Source organism: Electrophorus electricus, chromosome 13 (assembly GCF_013358815.1).
Source record: "Electrophorus electricus isolate fEleEle1 chromosome 13, fEleEle1.pri, whole genome shotgun sequence".
Taxonomy (NCBI): Eukaryota; Metazoa; Chordata; class Actinopteri; order Gymnotiformes; family Gymnotidae; genus Electrophorus; species Electrophorus electricus.
Genome location: NC_049547.1, coordinates 3547557 through 3567708, shown reverse-complemented (window position 1 = coordinate 3567708; position 20152 = coordinate 3547557). Strand labels below are relative to the sequence as shown.

Sequence of the window (20152 nt, the reverse complement as noted above, 5' to 3'; positions counted from 1 at the left end):
ACCCACTTTTTACAATAGACCCCAGTAACTAAGTCAGTACAGGTGTTTAGAATCATAGTTGGGTGAAATACTTTGAAAAGCTATTGAATAAATACAGAATACTCTGTCCTAAATGTATTCAGTAAGTAATTGCATAAAACAAGTTTTGTATTGAGTACATTTGGAATACTTTTGAAAAGTGTAAAACTTCTGTGCAGTTTCATAATTAGTTAATATTTCTAAAGTCACTCAGTTCATCGGTTACAGATGTTTATATGTAATTATTCTGGGTGGTAGCGCTGTTAACATTTTCTCTTTTCTGGATATTTTGAACGGATCGTATTGATTGGACAAGAGTTATCTGATTCATCAAAGGTATCTTTAAATAAAGTGGCAGCCAATTGAGTGTAAGAGGGCCCTGGAAACACAGCATTTAATTCATCTTCTCTTTTCACCGAAATATTCAAGGCAATCAAGCTGTTAACCAAATAATCAAGCTGGCAAAAATAAATAGCCATTTAGTAGTGCTGAATAACTAACTATTTTTTGTTTGAAAGTGCTCTGCCACTTTTAACTTAAGCTACTAGCCTACTAGCTAAGAGAATAAAGCTAGAAACTTCTACTGCATTAGAAGCAGTAAGCTAGCTTGTTTAGGCGCAGACCTAGTGGAGTAACATGCCTCAAAAAGTCCTGATATTTCTTTAAACAGGCACATACACCTTCTTTTACTAAAGTGCAACAAGCAATGATTTGATTGATTGATTGATTTTATTTATTTTTGTGAGCTTTACTGAAAGGACAAACATTAAAATGTGTGAAATAATATTTCACAGACTGAGGTATTGATGCTTAATTTTGTATCCTGAGCACACATGTTCGTTACTTTTATTTTGTTACAACCGGCCCTTTTTGTGACACACATCACTTGCAGTACCTGCAGTTACTTTTTAAAAAACAAATGTTTTAACTACACTAAACAAACAAATACGGCTCAAGCACCACACTGGAAGGTGTGTTTGTATATAAAGTACTGTGTAGACTAGTGTCAACACTGTCAGTAGTAACCCTTGGCCCCACTCCATGCTGTCTGAAGTGGCGCAGTCTCCGATCGGAACACAACGCGACATATACGTATCAGGCTTTAACTCTGGCCTGGCTGTCTCCGGGTCCACCCTCTTTGCCACTCACCCTGTTTTGACGTTCCTTACCTGTTGTTCTATAATAATAACTTCAAATTCCAAAGGAAGCCATTGAAGATGACCAAGTGCACTCTGAGCGGCTCAGAAACTTCTTATTGCCGGAGTTTTGTGGAAGGAGGAGGTAAGGAGGTTTGGCCTCTCTTTCTTAGGCCCTCTGAGTCTTGTGTGGAGTTCGGAAGCCCCAGACGGAGCTGATCCCAGAAAGCAGCCTACGAGATGGCTGCCCAAAGCGTGCGTGCTCTGCTGCTGGCCAGAGGATATTGTGTGCTGCTGCTGCTGACGTAGCTGCTGTCTCGCTGAGCCATGGAGGAGGGCAGCGGCCCCCTGGAGGAGCAGTCCTGTCCGGTCCTCCTCTGGGATTCCCCCTCTCTCGCGCTCCTTTCAGGTCTGAGGAGGTGCACTCTCCTTTGTCCCCACAGGAAGGGGGAAAAGCCCGTCTTCGTCTGCTGTTGGCATTGTGTACCTTGGCCTGATTACATCGAAGAACTGTGCCAGCACTGAAAAATGGCAAATGACTCTCACGCAAAAACTTGTACATTTCAAGTCGGACGTCTCAGTTTGTCTCTTGCCGCTGAAATGTGGTATGTGGTGATGGTCAGACCCTCATAAGGCCAGCGTTCCTGTTTGACCCCGCTACCCTAAAGCTAGCGGGAGAGTGGATGGACAGAAGGGTTGAACTCCCACTTCAAAATATCCGAGAGGTTTCGCAGATAGACAGATGGCCCTGCTCGGATCGCGGCTGGTCTTTGTGGAGTCACAGGAAATTGCTTCATCGGTGTTACTATTACTTTTCCGACAACCTCATGAAAATCGTACAATAGCAAATCGCATGGGTTAGCCCTGTTCCTCTGGCCCAACCGCCATGCGTTTATAGCTCTGAGGAGATATGGCATGGATCCTGACTCCCTCTATTCCATTTTCCTGAAAGAGAGGCAAAAAAGAAGTGAAAAATGTGGGAATTGCTGTTGGGAGTGTCATGGCCCCTTGCTGGACAGGTAAAGGAAGGCAGCCAAGCACAGCGTTCCAGCCGCTATCTCATTAATCTCATCTGTCATGCTATTGTGTCCCGTGTTGAGGTGTTTCCCTGCTTGGCAGATAATGTCAGTGGCACTTTTAATGTGTTTTCATAGAGAGATAGTGGGAGTGCTTCTTAGGCTCCACTTATACCTCACTTGCATTGGGAAATGGACCTTTTGCTCATTAATGCGTGCGTGCATGCCTACAGGTATGCATGTTGTGCTGGCCAACTTCTAGATTTGCAGTTTAAGGTTGCATTCTCACGGTCAGTGTATGCTGAGATAAGGCGTGCCATCTGGCTGTGCGCTAATATTTAATTTACAGAAGCTCTTTGTTCTGTTGGGATAGATGGGGGGTGGGGGGGGGGGGGTGGTCTTGATACATGCAGGTTGTTCTGCTTCTGGTGTCGCTATGGCTATCGCACTGGCCATGGAAGCCACGGAGGTGACATCTGACCAGATAACTTGATGCCAGGTAACACAAAAGCCTCCCACTCTGGTTCAGGGCCAAAAATGAGCCTGCCTGCTATTGGTAGCACTTAAAAGTCTCAGGTAGCAGGAAAGTGCTGAGAGCAGTGATATTAGTATAATATTGGTGATATTAGCCAGCGCTATGGCTGTCGACACGTGTGCTACTGTCCTTTCTCTCTGGACTGGCATATGTGGGAACCCAACTGTGTGCCCTCAGACTCCAGGCGATGCCACTGGCTCGTGTGCTGTCTCAGAGAGTGTGTGGTCACCTAAGAAACCGTCTCAGACCAGTGGCCCCGAGCCTGAGACTGACAGGATTACACCTGGTTTAAAAGCAGTGAATGTAATTATTTCTATGAACATGACTAAGAAGGCACATAAGACAATGGTGTTTTGTTTTTTTTGTTGTTTTTGTTTGTTTGTTTGTTTTCTGGCTCCTGCTCCAGGTACCGTTAGCGTAACGTAGACCAACGCGCACACCCTGCTGGAAATATGAAGCATTCTACTTTACAAACTGACACAGCACTGAGTATCTCTGCACTAAACACTAATATCTGCCCCACAACAGTGTGTTTTTGAAAGGAGGTGCAGAAGTCCTTTTGTGACGACGAGGGAACTGTAGTCAGCTGTATTTAGATGTGCCTGCAGCTGCCAACGGCACACTGCACAGCTGCAACGTGAACCTGAGCACCCTGCACCTCTGCAGTGGAGAGCCGGAGGGGGAGGGGAGAGAAAATAAGGCACCGTGGCCTGGGCCTCAGTCGCATAGCCCCTGTTGTAATCAGAGAGAGTGGATGTCCCAGCTGCACAAAGCTCTCGAGTGGGACTCGTTCCTCTGGTGGGCAGAGCGAGCTGTCAGCTGGGGTCTTCAGGGAGTTGAGGGCATGCTAGAGGATGGCTACGGTCTGGCCCAGCAGCCCAGCGGACATGGATGCTCCCGTGACTGGGCCTTCACCAACATTTTCCTGTTTATAAGAGTGGTCTGTAAACTTGCTGTTGAGTACTCGCATTGATGATGTTTATTTTGGCTTCGTTACGTTAACGGATCTCTCTTTTTTTGTCTGCTTGAAAGTAGTCCCGCAGGCCAGTTAGTTCTGAAGCATAACTTCCTAGACTTAAAGATGCAGATGTCCGGCAATCAGTCAGTTACACTGACCAGTGAAAATCTGATTGTGCGTTCCCTTCCGTTCCAGCTAAGAACAGAATAATGTAAAATATGTAAACATGAGAAAAAGGAGCAGGAAATTAAGCGTCTTTAAGAAAATAGAAGAATAAATAAATAGAAAAATAGAATATATAACATACATATGAGAAGATTAGTATTATATGCATGCAAGGTAGGATGTACTGTGCAAAATCTGTGTTCTTGATGATGTGTGCTTTTCTGAAGACCCTGGTGTGGTAAGTGGTGCAGCGCTCGTGATGGTTCTGACAGTCTTCTCCACCCTCTGGAGAGCCTTGCCGTCTTGTGCACGGTAGTTTCCAAACCAGGCTGTGATGCCACTGGTGACTCTGCTCTCCATTGTGCCCATGCACTTTTATGACATTTAGCTGACGCTTTTATCCAAAGCGACTTACAATCATGACTGAGTACAGTCTGAGCAATTGAGGGTTAAGGGGCCCAACAGTGGGTCTTAAACTGCCAAACCTCTGATTACTAGTTGAGTACTTTAACCACTGAGCTACCACTGCCCCCTGTACAAGTTGCTGAGGATTTTAGCTGGCATGCCAAACGCCTTCGCTCTTCTCAGGAAGTACAAGCGTTGCCGTGACTTCTTTACCAGGTGATAAGTGTTGTGTGAGCGGGTGAGACCCTCGCTGATGTGAATGCTAAACAATTTAAAGGTGGTCACCCTCTCCTCCTCACCTGTGTGTAGAGGTGTGTTGCATCTTCCTCCCCCTTGGAAGAAGAGGAAGATTCTCATAAGCTATGTTTGTTGTTGAGTTGCAGTGGTTGTGAGACGGTCCTGATATTGGGTGAAGCTGTCAAGCTACTTCAGGAAGAGTATTTAGGAAGAGTATTTAGGAAGAGTATTTAGGAAGAGTATTTAGGAAGAGTATTTAGCTCACTCTTTTCAGCACCTTGATCCAGGTCACCTGTGCCCGAGTGGGCTCAGGTAGCACAGCTGCTGGTGTTGTTTACTTGGTGTCCAGAATCCATTATCCTCAGTTTGCAAACTGCAGTGTTTCAGTGTTGTGCATGAATTATGTGTAATCTGACAATCATTTATTTTTAGGTTACAATGAGCGCTGATTTCTAAGCGACTTTTTGTGGTTTGGAAAACACCACTTAGTCAACACCTCCTGGCACTATGTCCTGCATGGTCCCGGACCCTCATGCTGTATATGATATTGTGATTTTGTTCAAGATAGGGGCTACTATACCTGCCCCAATCTCTCTGTGTACATTGGAATGGGGGGTTAGGTGATATGAGCCTGTTGGGTCTTGACTATTGTGTACAATACGGGCTCAGCTTGGTTGCCACGGAGGCCATTGTCCCTGAGGTCAGGTTCGCTGGTACACACACGCGCGCGCGCAAACGCAGACAAAGAGCTACCGCATTCTTCTCTCTGGAGCACAGTGCTGGTATTTTACAACACCGGGCACAAGTTGTACGTGTATACGTGCATATTCTAGGCACTTATTATTGCAGGCTCGGGTGTGCTACGACCACAGCCTAGCCCATCCTGTTTTCCACCACCTCAGGCCGGAGCTGGGCTTCTCAGGGGGGCCCTCGTGAAGAGCGCTCCACCCCAGGCCGTTTCCAGCAGGGTTTCCCGTCTCTCTGTATTTCCGGATTTTTTTTCCCTTCAAGCCGTTGTGCGGACTCTGCTCCGAGACCTCAGCCCATGTTTGTGAGCCCCGGTTAGCTGCCGCCTCTCCTGTGGGCAGCACAGACCAACCCAGCCCAACCCTGATGCGCTCACTGTTCATCCCAAAAGCCCTCTGCTTGTACTCGCTGCCTCTACCTGTGCAGGGCGATGATGATGATTATGATGCTGTCTACCGGCTCAAACGGCACCCTTATTCCTTGCTCGAAGCTCTATATCTTCTCTGAGTAGTATGTTGTCGAAGAATGACCCTTTCTCTCTCCACACAGGAAAATCTCCAGCATCTCATTCTGATGAATTTACCTAATGTGCTGGCCATCGCCAAGGATCCGTTGTCAGGTAGTGAACTCCTATCTCTCCATCCCTTTCAGGTCTCTGCTCCTGTTTAAAACAATCTGGTTCTTGTCTGTGAATCTTTCCTGCAAGATCCCAAAAGTGTGTTGAGATCCCTGTTCCAAGGTCACATGCCTCCTTCCTCCCTGGTGAATAAGTTCTCACTCTGCAGGCTGGGCTTTGGGTGGGTGGACCTTTGCCACCTCTCTGGGAACGGGACCACGTGGTTCAGGCCTGTAATTGCTGGAGGAAGCAGGAAAGCCAGCTGAGGCCCGGCCCAGCACGAGTGCTGACTGGGCATCCTGCCGCTAACAGGCTGCGGGTCCAACAGGACACAGCCCAGACAGCGACAGGGAGGGTCTGCTGAGTTTATCACCAGCTGTTGACAGCCACAAGAGAGCAAGCTTGGATTCCAGTATTTCATAACAGTCATTTCTTGCCTTATAGCTTGTTCTGCAAATGGGGACTCAATATTGGTCATTATCGCTGGCAAAATGTTTGCCTGATCACCTTTCCTTAATCTTTTTTTTAATTAATTAGACAAATAGCCTGCCATCCTAGCCAGGTCGTGCTCATGCGCTGGCTGTCTGGCACAGGCCAGATTTGCATGTAGCTTTCTGCAGGGGATCAAAATAAACTGTCATCGCACGCGCCGCTGCACTTCAGGTCGTTTCCTGAAATTTGTTATCAGCAAGACCTGAGGTCTGACTGTGGCGAATTTGTTTTGCGCAGCGTAGTGTAATTCATTTCCTACGGTGGAAGTGTGTTTACGTCAATAAGGAAATGTGCGCTGGCTTTGTGTACGCAGAGGGGTTGCACATGCTTGCGTGTTCAAATGAACCCGGAGTCCCGTTCACGTGTTCCTGATGGTCGCAGGCAGTTCCAGTGGGCGAGAATGGCGAGAACACTTCGCCTTAGTTGCAGAGAGCTGCTGCTTCCCTTGCCGTGAATGGGGTACACTGCTCGGCAGGGCAGGGCACGGAGCCTCCATGACAACACCTCACTGCGCTCCTGACAGCTCTCCCAAGAGTGTTGGTCCCAGACTCCTGGGCAGAAAAACACACACGCACACCTTTTTTTTTTTGGATAGTTTGTTCTTATATGGACTAAATTACACTAAAGGGCTTTGTTGTGAAGCTTGGGTATCATCTCTTCTTTTTGTAGAACAGGTTTCTAATACTTATTCAGTGTGCACTCCTGTGGGACTCCTGTGGGTTAGAATATTGACTCAGGTGGGAGGAGGAGCGGCTCATGGCAAACTGGCAACCGTCGTTTGTGGTTCACAGGGATGTTTGGACCCGCACGCTCTGACCTGCTAATAACGGGTCAGGACACACCAGCAGGCCTGGCTCAGAGTCGGGGCCTGCGGGGATGTTATTGGTCTACTTTTCGCAGCAAATGAAAACCTATTAAATGTAGACAATAAGTGTAATATTTGTCATTTTGGGATTGTCATTAAATTATTATTTTTATTAAGATGATTTATTCTATTTGAGACATTAGACATCTTTTGTGTTAACGTCACAAAAGATGTTGTGGTGTTATGGCTTGTGCTGTGTATTGTCATGAGTTGCTGACCTTTGACCTGCAGGGAAGAGCATGGAGGAGATGAAGAAGCTGCTGCTGCTGCTACTGGGCTGTGCTGTCCAGGTAAGCCACGCCCATGGCCACGCCCATACCAGGAGGCGGCCATCGGCTCGCCTGTCGGAACATGCCTGTTCTTTCCCCTTCCCACACTAACACATGTGCGCGAGCTCTCACACACACACCCCCACACCCACCCCTATTAGCCTAAATAACTTCAGAGGCCACCTGCTTGCCGGGGAGCTATGGCCTCATGTCTCGTTGGAAGCTCCGTTTCTCGTTTCTCCTTTTGTGCGCCTGCTCTGGCGGTGCAGGTTTTTCCTGTTCTGCAGACTGAGCGTAAGCAGCATGCCCAGGTGGAGGCCGCGGCGCATGCTCCTGCCGCTCTGCCTTCTCTACGTGGTCTGTGCTGCCATTAATCTCCACCTGCAGCCTACTGAGGGAATTTGCTGTGTCTTTGTGTTACGAAGACCAAAGTGTCTGCCTTTGTCTTTCATTTCCCGTAAAGATCATAATCACCAAATCTCGATTTGAAACGTCTGGCTAATTCCTGTCTGAAATATGGAGGCCTGTCTGAGCCTTAGCAACGTATGAAGGCAAGCATGCCTGCTGCCTACTCACCCTGATTTCTTTATCTCTCTCTCTCTCCCTCTTTCTCCCTCCCTCTCCCTCCCTTTCTCTCTTTTTCTCTTTCTCTCTCTCTCTCTGTCACTCTCTCTCTAGTGTGACCGCAAAGAGGAGATCATTGAGAAGATTAAGCTACTAGACATTGAAACACAGGCAGCCATAGTCTCCCATATCCAGGAGGTGAGTGTAGTCACTGGATCCACTCCAATGTTCCTTAAAAGGAAATATCAGAGGCACGAGTGTTGGGTATCACTGTCAGAGACCGTGAGTGTATCCCTCCCTCTCTCTCGCTCTCGCTCTCTCTCCTCACAGGTAACTGACAGCCAAGAGAATGTTCTGGACCTCCAGTGGCTGGAGGAGGGGAAGATGTGTGTCGAGGAGCTCGACTCTCTCTCCCGCACCATGGCCTTTCATCTCCGCAAGCTCATCGATGAGCGGGACGAATGTTCGGAGGCAAGAGACTACACTTCCTTCCTTCCTTCCTTCCAGGACGCTGCACTCCTTTGCCTAGAGCAGTGTTTTTGAATCCAGTCCTCAGGTGCCTAAGACGCTCCACATCTTTGCTCTATGCCGGGTCTCGGTACATCCGCACCCAGCTAAATGGAATGCTGCGTAGCTGGTACAACGGTGCTGGGAGGCCGCAAAGCCATGGAGCGTTCTCGGGTACTCACGGACTGGATCGGGGGCCCGACGCCCTGAAGGCAGTAGTGGTTGTTAAACTCTGCCATCTGACTGAATGTGATCTGTTCTACACTCTGCCTTGCTAGCTGGTCTTGGAGCTGACACAGGAAAAAGACTACCTGCAGTCCCAGCAGTCCCTCGCCCCAGTGGGCTTTTCTAGCCCCGAGAGACCCTTGCAGCTCTCTAAAGATGACCGCCAGCACCTGGCCGTGGAGCTGGCTGACACCAAGGGCAAGCTGCGGCGCTCCCGGCAAGAGCTGTGAGTAGCAAGCCTGCTGTACGTCGCCCTAGCAACGTAAAAGGCTGAGTCGCTTTGTTCCAGTTAATTTTGTCCTTATGTGCATCTTAAGCAGTAGGAGTACAAGAATCCGTGCAAACAGTTTACAAGACAAACCTGGCATCGCGTCTTCGAGTAGCTAGCGGCGAAGAAGTCGTAGACGTCCCCGTGACCGCGCTAGGCGCTGGCTGATGTGTTTTAAGTGTACCAGATGCACATCGTCTCTCGCACACAGAGAGGAGAAGACGGAGCAGCTGATGGACACCAAGAACGAGTTGGACCGGCTGGACGCGGAGATGCAGAAGCAGAAGCAGGAGGTGCTGGTCCCTGTCATGTCTCCCGCCGCGTACCTCGGCGCGACTGCAGATTAAATATTAATGTGCATCACTCCTATAGATTCACTAAAGATGTTCACAGAACATCAAATGTTCAATTTCCACTGATCATTCAGAATATTTCACTGTTAGTCTTTTTGTTTGCCGTTCGAGCTTGGCAAATTTCGAGAATTGCCTGTTCTGTTGCGTGTGGCTCAGCGGTTGAGCATAGCTGCACGATGCCGCTCGCCTGAGACGAGTATCCGTTGCTGTGCAGAACCTGCAGCTGCTGTCGGAGGCGCGGTCGGTGCGAGCGTACCGCGACGAGGTGGATGCCCTGAGGGAGCGTGCGGGGAGAGTGGACAGGCTGGAAACGGAGCTCGCCCGCTTCAAAGAGAGGCTGCACGACGTCCACTTCTACAAGGCTCGCGTGGAGGTAACAGCCTGGAAACCCCCCCCCCCCCCCAAGCCCTGGAGAGCCCCTGCCGTCTGTGCGGGGACGGCCTCGGACGTTACTCCTTGAGCGTGCACAGCATGGGCATTTTCACTCGGCTGTCTGATCGCTTGTATATTTGCTTCTCCGCCAAATGCTGCGATCTTTCCCATCTGCAGGAGCTGAGAGAGGACAATGTGACCCTGCTGGAGACTAAAACCTTGCTGGAGGAGCAGCTGAGCACAGCTAGGGGGCGCTGTGACAAACTGCATGAGCTAGAGAAGGAGAACTTGCACTTACGTTCCAAACTGCACGACATGGAAATTGTGAGTAGGATGGTACGTGCGGAGACAGGCGGGCACTATGGGAAACTTCCTGTTCACGTGTCCCGCTTTGCGTGTGCGTGTCTCAGGACAGGGACAGTGATAAGAAGCGTCTGGAGGAGCTGCTCGAGGAGAACATGCTTCTGGAGATCTCTCAGAAGCAGAGCATGAACGAGTCTGCTCACCTGGGTTGGGAACTGGAACAGCTGACCAAGAACAATGAGGTCAACGAGGGTCAGTCTGACACCACACACACACACACACACACACACACACACACACACACACACACACACACACACACACACACACACTCCAGAGCTCACACCATCTTGTTTCTTGGTGATAAGAATTAAGGAGTGTGAAGGACCAGCAAACGTACTAACCCTCCTCTTTTTGTACACGGTCCAGCTTGATCCTGTAACATCTCAGCCAAGCGCATTTTTAGCATTTAGACTCTCTCTCAAATTTTGAGTGTTTGAAAGCTGTAAAGCACTGGCGATCTCTGCTGGCTCTCTAGCACTGTACAGGATGCTACGAGCTCACGATGGGGCTGCATTGGGAAGGCGACGTTTCCAGGCCGCTTGTCTTTCTCCCCCCACAGCATGCAAGTCGTTCGTTTTCGAGCTGAACGAGACGGCGTCCAGCCGCCTGCTGAAGCTGGAGAAGGAAAACCAGAGCCTACAGAGTACCATCCAGGAGCTCCGGGAGGCCTCGCGCAGCCTGGAGGAGGGCCACGTCCACGCCGTGGAGCTGGAAAGGGAGAATCGGACACTCAAGAAGAAGGTTTGCCTCCTGTTCCTATCTGACGTTTCCCCCTGGCGCCTGAAGGTTCTTGGCCCTGGAGATGACATGAGGATAAGAGAGTTGTTTTTTTATAGGTCGAGGGGCTGCAGACCCAGATGGACCAGGAGAAGCAGATCACACATGACTTGGAGAACCAAGGAGAGGAGCTGAAGCTGCAGAAGCAGAAGCTGGAGAAGGAACTGGAGAGCCTGCAGGCGGACAGAGACAAGCAGGTGAGGACCTGGAAATGATGCGTCCAGAGTTGAACGCTGGTTTTATGTATGTGCTGTGCAGTAAAGACTGGTAACAGTGCAGTTCTGTGTACAGCTACTGAGTGTGTGTGTGTATGTGTGTGTGTGTGTGTGGCAGATCTCGGAGCTGCAACAGGAGAAGCAGCACCTGAGCCAGACAGTCAGCTCCCTGCGCATGCGCGCACAGGCCGACAGCGAGGCACGCGTGCGTGACATGGAGGCGGAGAACCGCGTGCTCCACCAGACCATCTCGGAGACGGGCGTGCGCCTGGCGCGGCTGGAGGCTGACAAGCGTCAGGCAGCCAAGGAGCTGGATGGGGCGCGGGAGCGGGCTGAGGGCGCCGCGGAGCTGGAGCGGGAGGTTGCGCGGCTGGAACGCGGGCGCGAGCAGCTGCAGCGTGAGCTGGCGGCGCTGGCCATTGCGGGAGAGCGAGCCGAGGAGCTGGCACGCGAGAATGCCACGCTGGAGCAGGACAACCGCCGGCTGCGCAAGCAGGCCGACGCGGCGCAGGGGATCTCGGCGCGGCTGGCCACGCTCGAGGCCGACCGCCGGCAGCTGGAGGAGCAGAACCTGGAGCAGCGCCGCGCCCTGGAGGTGGCCCGGCCGGCTGCCGCCCGCCTGGCGCAACTGCAGCATGAACACAGCGAGCTGGAGGGTGAGCACGCCGAGTTGCGAGCTGCCACCGAGGAGCTGCGCGCCCACACCAAACGGCTGGAGCTCGGCCAGGCGGCTCTGGAACGGGAGAAGGAGCACCTGCGGAGCAGCCTGGACGCCAGCGGCGCCGAGGCCCAGGGGGCCCGGGCCGAGCTGCGTGAGGCAGAGACCCGGGCCGAGGTGTTCCGGCGGGAGGCCGAGGAGCTCAGGCGGGCGGCCGAGCGCGTCGACGAGGCCGAGAGGGCCCGGCTGAGTGCTGAGCAGGAACTGGCCCAGGCCGAAAAGGAGAGGAGGCAGCTGGAGAAGGAGGCACGCAGGCTGAGGCAGCAGATGGAGGCGAAGGAGGCGGCCCTGGAGGAGAGCTCGGTGAAGGTGGCCAGCATGGAGAAGGAGAGCACCGCCACCGGCAGGGAACTGGCACGCCTCCGCGAGGCCTCCACTCGTGTCAAGGAGCAGGAGAAGGAGAACAAGGAGCTGCAGAAACAAGCCACCATCGACAAGAGGACCCTGGCCACGCTCCGAGAGGTACTGCACGCACACACACACACACGTGCTCTGATTAGTCTAAGATCATGTAAACATCACGGCCAAGTGGGTGTAGTATGTCTAAACTGTCAGTTACATAATCTTTAATTTACATGATCTTTATTTTACATGTGTGTACATATTTGTTTTTATGTAGGGAAACTTGTATACAGGTAGATTTATACTCATGAAGGTGGTATTTTTTACTTAAAGTAAAGTGTGTGGGCTATAATGGACTCATTTTGCTGAATTTGTGTAATCAGTGCAGTTTCTTAGCAGACCAACTCTTAGACTGTGTGTGCATCCGTGCAAACTTAGGAGAAATCTGCACGCTTTGTATTAACGTTGCTGCTGGCGCCGGCCCGTGTCTCACTCTGGCCTGTCCTCAGGAGCTGGTCAATGAGAAGCTGCGTGTCCAGCAGCAGCACAATGAGCTGGAGATGCTCAGCGCCGAGCTGGAGAAGATCGGCCTGAGCCGTGAAAAGCTCCTGCAGGAGGAGCACAGCACAGAGGACAGGTGAGGGGGCAGCACCCGCGCCTCGGCCACGCATGGCTCCACCATACTACCCCACGCGGGACGCGCTTCACACGTGAAACTTGTTGGTGGTGGTGGGTGGGTGGGTGTGGGTGGGTGTGTGTGTGTGTATTTTTTATATTTTTATATATATATATATATATATATATATATATATATATATATATATATATATATATATATATATATATATATATATATATATATTTATATATATATATATATATATATGTAAATATATATATATATATATATATATATATTTATATATATATATATATATATATTTATATATATATATATATATATATTTATATATATATATATATATATATTTATATATATATATATATATATATTTATATATATATATATATATATATATATATATATATATATATATATATATATATATATGTAAATATATGTATATATATATATATATATATATATATATATATATATATATATATATATATATATATATATATATATATATATATATATATATATATAAAAATATAACCTTTCCTGTTTGTTTCATGTTTCCTTCCTGTTTCCTCGACGGGTTTGGGGCATTGGCAGGTTTCTCGCCAGTCTCCACTCACTCTGCCTTGACCATGCGTGCTCATGCTTTCCACCTCTTCATTCTCGTTTCTTAGCAGATGCGGTGACACGGCTCATAGTGACCAGAGCCTTTACTCTGGCTGGAGAAGCGGCTTTGTGCGGTACGCACAGTGAAGCCCAAGGCCCGACACCACAGGCCATTCAGTGTAGTTTGTAATTAGGCCAGGCTAACACACTCTGCTCTTTGATTAATAATTTCTGGAATGTTCTCTGAAGAGCAGTTTTTTTGGGGGATGTTTAGGTTTATTTATGCTCTTCTCTCTCTCTCTCTCTCTCTCTCTCTCTCTCTCTCTCTCTCTCTCTCTCTCTCTCTCTCTCTCTCTCTCTCTCTCTCTCTCTCTCTCTCTCTCTCTCTCTCTCTCTCTCTCTCTCTCTCTCTCTCTCTCACTCACACACACACACACACACACACACATTCTTTCAATATAAAGTCAGGAGTGTAAGACTAGGTCTTGCAGTGTTAACTGTATTGTTGGAAAGTGCGATCAGAGAGGATTAACAAGTCTGGACGGGAACAGTGGCATTCCACAACAGCCATTAGATCGCAAGGACGTGCAAGCAGCCACTTATCACTTAATGTTAAAACCCAACACCAGCCACGGTCCACCGTCACTCTGCTGTCTCTCTGTGAACGGTGTGCACGCTTGCGTGCGCGCTGTATGTGAACATGCACACGTTCGGGTTGTTATTGCATGGATTTGTTATATTTGAGTAATTCTGCCTAGGGCAGACTTTGAATTGTAACCTATAAACATGAGGGGAAAACTGAACTGTAAGAGGATTATAAGAAAATAAGAAAATTCTGGCCTCTGCTTTCGTAGTCCAAGCTCTGAACCTTCAGAGACGACATGGCCAAGCTGAACGGGGTCCTCTCACTTTGACCCCGCTCTGAGCCCAATGCAAACAGCAGCTTCTCCTAGATTCCCCGTTGCTTCGCATGTTTTCTGTTGCTGTCTCAAAATGTGGAAAGAAAAAAAGTCCCTGTCCTGTATGACTCCTCAGCAAATATAAGATCCTGGAGACCAAAATCGAGTCTACGCTGAAGAAGACTCTCGAGCTGAAGGAGGAAAAGGTCCAAGGCCTGGAGTCACGTCTGGAGGAGAGCAGCAGCCTGAACCAGCAGCTCCGCACAGAGCTTGCCGCTGTGAGAGCGCGCGCACACACACACACACACACACCTTTCATTCATGCGTTCATTTGTACGCACATGCGTGCTCTCATGCCTGCTCCTGCTCCTCCGCAGGTGAAGAAGACCCTGGAGGCGCTCAGGCAGAGGCAGGAGGAGGAGGCCGCCCACTCCGAAATGTCCCAGAAGGCTGTGCGGCAGGACCTGGGCCGTGAGAAATGGGAGCTGGAGCAAAGGGAGGCCACGGCTGAGCTCCTTAAGCATAAAGACCACCTGATCACGGTGGAGAAGAGCGTGAGTCAACTTCCCCACAAGTGCAGATGCTTTCTCTCTCTCTCCCTCTTCCTCTCTCCCTCGCTCTCGCCATCCCGGCGATGAACGTTCGGTTCTGCTCCCGGTGCAGCAACGTGTGCGTTTTGTCCCGGGATTTTAGAACGCGGCCCTCGAAACGGAGAAGCACCTCCTAAAGGCGCAGCTGAAGCAGCTCGACTCCCAGAACGCGCAGCTAAACGCTCAGACGCTGTCCCTGCAGAAGCAGGTCTCCGCACTGCAGGAGCACAACAGCGCCTTGCACAAAGAGACGGCCAAGCTCCAGGTACTGCAGCTCCGGGCTCCGGGCCTCCCTGCGGCATCCTCTGCCCAGGAATGGCGTAAGAGTTGGTGTTAGGCGGTGAATGGTCGCTGTAGGAGATGGCGAGCTGCCTTCCCGACCTTCAGGGTCGCTGAACGGACAGTCGCGATGAAGCGGCGGCATCAGAGGGCAGCCTTTGTGCCGCTGTTCACCCTCGACCTTTCACCCTGGAGTAATGGTTGGCTTTCTCCATGTGTTTGTGCGTGCAGGTGGAGAACTCCACGCTGAGCTCCCAGAGCTTGTCGCTGGCCACCCAGTATGGAGCGCTGCAGGCTCAGCTGCAGGCAATGGAGGCAGAGGCAGAGTCTCTGCGGCGAGAGCGGGTGGAGGCCCGTTCGACCCGCGACGCTGCCGCCCAAGACCACGAGCACCTGCTGGCCGTGCACGAGAGGCAGGCAGCTGAGTACGAGCAGCTGATTACCCAGCATGCCACGCTGAAGGCCAGCCAGCGGACCCTCGAGCAGGAATACCGCGGCCTCCAGAGCAAGTGCGTGCTTCCCCATGCCCCTACCCCACATCCATCCTCAGCCTTACCCACCACTGCACACACCACAGCCACTTTATTGCCATGGCGGGTTTGGGTTGCCATCTCCGAACGTTTCGTCAGCGGCTCTGTTTCGGAGCGGAGCTGGGCTTCGCGTGACGCATTTTCCTGCCTGCGTTGATGCTTTGGAAGGGTCTAATAATAACTGGTGCTGTGCTTGAGCAGAGGAGGCCGCAGGAAAAGTCGTGTTTCATGATCCACTCTGTTAGATGAGCTGAATGCCATTGCTGCTCGGGCGATGTATGGCGTCTCTCTCTCCCTGACTGTGTACGCACTGTAACGTTAGAAGGTTGAGCAGCATCTCGTCTGCGCACAGTCATATGCCACTGTCACCCAGAGCTCAGTGGTATGCTGACCCAGCAAAGGATAAGGATTTGACACAGTCCACAACAGTCGAGTCATGCTGTTATCCAGGTTATCCAGGATTCAGTCGGTGGAACGTTCAGCTGAACTAAAGACCGGTGTTGCTGAAATCAGCATTGCTCAGCGTGTTTCACACAGACGTAAGTCTCTCTGATTACCTGTCTGTCTGCCTCTCTGATGTCCTGGGTTACTGTCTGTCTGTATGCAATGGAAACTGTGACGTGTGTGTTGTTCCTGCCATGCCAGAGTATGTTGGCTGGGGCGTGGAAGACCCTGAGCGAAGGCTGGCCTCTGTCTTCACTACAAACAGTGTCAGTAGTGGGATAGTTATAACAAGGCTATATGAAGTAGAGGGTACTGCGATGCGCTGTCGTGCCGTAGAGCTGGCTTGTTGGTCTGCTGATGGAGCATACGCTTACCCAGGTGGTAAAGGTCGTAGGTTCAAGGCCAGGTGTGGTTGCCGCCCTCTACAATCCATCCAGACCCGTGGTAATGTTGTAGTGCTGTGGTAATGTCTGTTGGGAATGAGAATATGGGCTCGTTTGTCCTTACTCAGAGCCACGTTCCACATTAATCAGTACGTGCAATTTTTCCATGGTGCTCGTATTATGGACGTGACATGAAACACACGCTTTAGTTGATTCACACAAGGAACTGGCATGACCGTGTGCCTGACTTTTTTTTTTTTCTCTTCCTCTCACGAATAATGCATAAGTGGGTCCCTAGAGGCCTGGAGTGCCTGTCAGGGGCCCAGTCTGCTGAAATACCAGCCAGCCATGAGGCTTCAAGGCCTAATTGGTTAGTGTCCTGCGTTCTGGCCACCACAAGTCGTGTCCTCGATATTTCATGACCTTTTCAATCCCCCCTCTACAATAATGACTAGTAATGGTCCCAGTTACATCATTATTCATTAAGTGTGTGCGTGCAGTGGTACCTCAGTGATTAAGGCAATTGACTGGTAATTGGAAAGTTGCTGGTTCAACCCCAGCACTGCCAAGTTGCCCCTGAGCAAGACCCTTAACCCTCAATTGCTCAAATGGTACTTAGTCATAATTGTAAGTCGCTTTGGATAAAAGCATCAGCTAAATGCCGTAAATGTGTCTTCACGCTTGCAGGTACACGCTGCTGTTGAAGCAGAAGGATGCTATGGAGGAGCTGGAAGTGTCTCTGCAGAGAGAAAGGGACAGCTTGGGGGAGGAGCTCCAGAAGAACGCCATGGTCCTGGGCGAGAACCGTAGCCTGAGAGAGGAGATGGACAGGTCAGCCCCACGCCTGGCTCCAAACACACATCCTTATTCCTCAAGGCCAAACAGCAAGCCCAGACCGTGTGCTAGCTGTTTATCATGCTGCTAATGCTGCCCCCTGCTGGTGACAGTACATTACTGCAGCATGTATGCAGACAGACAGCAGCAGTCGCTGATCCACGTTAGCCATCCTTCAGATGGCTTTCATGAGCAAGTACATGAAAGCAGGTGAACCTACAGGCTTTGTGCATAATTAGTAGGTGGTGGTTGTTGTTGTTGTTGAGAGGGTTTGCTTTGCTCTTTTTAAGTCTGCACGCTGATCATTCTCTGGTCTGAGGTGGTGTCTCTCTGTGTGTGTGTGCGGCCGCAGGCTGGTGCAGACGCACACGCAGCTGCGGCGGGAGTATGACGGTCTGCAGCTGCAGTCCAAGGAGCTGAAGACATCGTTGAACGAGTCGCAGCTGGAGCTGAACCGCTGGCAGGCCCGCTACGACCAGCTGAAGGAGCAGCACCAGGGCCTGGACATCTCCATGACCAAACTGGACAACCACTGCGAGGTGGGGGGGAGTGGGCACAGCCAGCAAGAGTGGGCTGAGTCCCGTCTACCTACCACCAGTCCAGTCGGGCTGTACCACCTGTACTGCTGTTGGTTACTGGTTGCTGGGCTCCTAACTTTCACACTGGCCGGATGCACTGTCAAGACTTTGGAACAAAAGTGGCAGATGCTTGAAAGCTGTGTGTGTGTGTGTGTGTGTGTGTGTGTGTGTGTGTGTGTGCGCAGCTCTTGACACGGCTGAAGGGGAACCTGGAGGAGGAGAACCACCACCTCCTGAGCCAGATCCAGATGTTGAGTCAGCAGAACCAGACTCTACTAGAGAGGACCATGGAGAGCAAGGAGCTCTACCATGAGGAGCAGAAGCAGTACATGTGAGTCTGTGTGTCTGTGAGTCTGTGTGTGTCTGTGTGTCCATGTCTCAAGCCCACCTCTTCCTCCGTGTTCCAGCGATAAGCTGAACTCGTTGCGTCGGCAGAAGGAGAAGCTGGAGGAGAAGATCATGGACCAGTACAAGTTCTACGAACCTTCTCCTAAAAAGTGAGTTGGTCCCGTTCACATCAGGCCTTCGGTTTAAAAACGCTGTGCTGGCTCGCGAATTGGCCCCATCAGCAAGGAGTGCCTTTATAACCTCTGGCAGGAGGAGCCACTGGGTGGGAGCCAAAGCTATAGCCAAGCTGATCAAGCCCAAGAAGGAGGCGCTCCGGGAGCGTCCGGACGGCTCCCGCGAGCGGCTCCGCAGCGCCCCGGACATCCCCCTGCCCGACATCCCCGTCTCCCCGCACTGCCTCGACGGCAGCCCACCCCTCCACCCACCCCCGCTGCCCCCCCGCCAGGGCCACCTGAGCCTGGACCGGCCGGGAAACCTCCCCGCCGAGGAGAACCACATCTTCAGCCAGCAACTCGACGGCAGAGGTGAGCGCGACCCTACCCGGCTGACGGAAAAACGCAGGCCGGCAGCCGGCGGAGTACACATTGTGACGTACACATTGATCAAACGGGCAACCCAGACCATGTTTCAACTACAAATACGTTCCCGCGCTTGGATGTAGTGTCTGACAGATGAGCGCCCGTGTTTTTTATTCAAATGGAAATGCTTGGTAATGTGACAACCGTTTTATTCCACAAGGGGGCGTGTTGGGTCTAGGCCACGTCCCTGCAGCTCAGCCGCTTCCTTTGATCCTCTGTTACCTGCTGATCCTGTAGATTCTTTCATCTCCATCACATCCCTTGTTCTCTCATTTCTTTTCCTCAGCGCCTGCTGGGGTTCATAACTATGTTTAACACACTGACCTGTTTCTTCTTTCCCTGCTGCTGTGTGTTGCTGGGTGTACATTAACCATCCACACACACACACACACACACACACACACACACACACACACACACACACACATCCATCCAGCCCCCCCGGCGTCTAAGCGCTTCCGCTTCTTGCGGAGCAAGAGCCAGGAGAAGATCCGGCTGCCGCAGACGCCGCCCTCCACACCACGACGAGCTTCCCTGACCAAGCGCCTGCGCTTCTGGGCCTCGGTCGACGCGATCGTGCCCACCTCCCCGTGCGAGTCGCTCTCGCTCCTCGGCCAGTTCTAAACCCTCCATCACCAGCGTTCTTCGTCATAATCATCATCATTTGCAACAATAGCATAATAATAATTTGAAATAATCTCCTATTTACAATTTCTGCCCTCCACCCCTATAAAAATCCTCTATTTTTTTATTTATTGTTTTTGCCACTGCACCTTCTATGTTTTTGTTTCACATCTACTATTGATCTTTCACGAGCATATGCAGTAATGCATGAATCCTAAAGAACACCACCAACACACTTTTGATGTCACCACTATAATAATACATTTCCAGTACACTGCTTAGGTGAGGTCAGTCCACACACTAGGACACGCACGCATGCACACACATGCTCACGCACACACCCCCCACAGACACACACACACAGGCTGAACTCTTCATGAGTGGGACCACTGATCCAAGGCCAGCTGTCTCTGAGTAGAACTGTAAGTAGCAGTTTGGTGCCTAGAAGCCCTAAATGCGTCTGGCTTTGCTCCATTGTTTGTTTGTGTGTGTGTGTGCACGCGTGCCTGTGCTTATGTGGGAGAGAGAGCTTATGTGCATCGGTGCTAGACAAGCATGATGAAGACGAATTGGATCCCATATGACGGCGTTGACGAAGGTCTGCGGCCCCAGTGTGAACGAGACCAGTCAGTATAAATCTAACTGAGTGG

General features: G+C 50.7%; 1 protein-coding gene across 2 annotated transcripts in view; it reads left to right on the top strand.

Annotated features, from left to right (window-relative positions):
• Window positions 1–20152, top strand: part of ccdc88c (coiled-coil domain containing 88C) — a 40298-nt gene that overhangs the window by 10381 nt on the left and 9765 nt on the right. Inside the window, exons 4-26 of one of the 2 annotated variants that reach the window (XM_035532956.1) lie at window positions 5767–5836; window positions 7422–7480; window positions 8138–8221; window positions 8354–8494; window positions 8809–8981; window positions 9235–9316; window positions 9591–9749; window positions 9926–10072; window positions 10159–10303; window positions 10674–10855; window positions 10951–11088; window positions 11225–12286; window positions 12676–12803; window positions 14451–14592; window positions 14692–14868; window positions 15008–15169; window positions 15415–15692; window positions 17228–17371; window positions 17727–17913; window positions 18138–18283; window positions 18360–18449; window positions 18550–18824; window positions 19315–19923. In XM_035532956.1, coding sequence (XP_035388849.1) covers window positions 5767–5836; window positions 7422–7480; window positions 8138–8221; window positions 8354–8494; window positions 8809–8981; window positions 9235–9316; window positions 9591–9749; window positions 9926–10072; window positions 10159–10303; window positions 10674–10855; window positions 10951–11088; window positions 11225–12286; window positions 12676–12803; window positions 14451–14592; window positions 14692–14868; window positions 15008–15169; window positions 15415–15692; window positions 17228–17371; window positions 17727–17913; window positions 18138–18283; window positions 18360–18449; window positions 18550–18824; window positions 19315–19502 — 4359 coding nt within the window. In that variant the 3' untranslated portion in view covers window positions 19503–19923. Of the gene's footprint in view, window positions 1–5766; window positions 5837–7421; window positions 7481–8137; window positions 8222–8353; window positions 8495–8808; window positions 8982–9234; window positions 9317–9590; window positions 9750–9925; window positions 10073–10158; window positions 10304–10673; window positions 10856–10950; window positions 11089–11224; window positions 12287–12675; window positions 12804–14450; window positions 14593–14691; window positions 14869–15007; window positions 15170–15414; window positions 15693–17227; window positions 17372–17726; window positions 17914–18137; window positions 18284–18359; window positions 18450–18549; window positions 18825–19314; window positions 19924–20152 lie in introns of those variants that run through there. The other variant, XM_035532955.1, reaches the window with a different exon arrangement.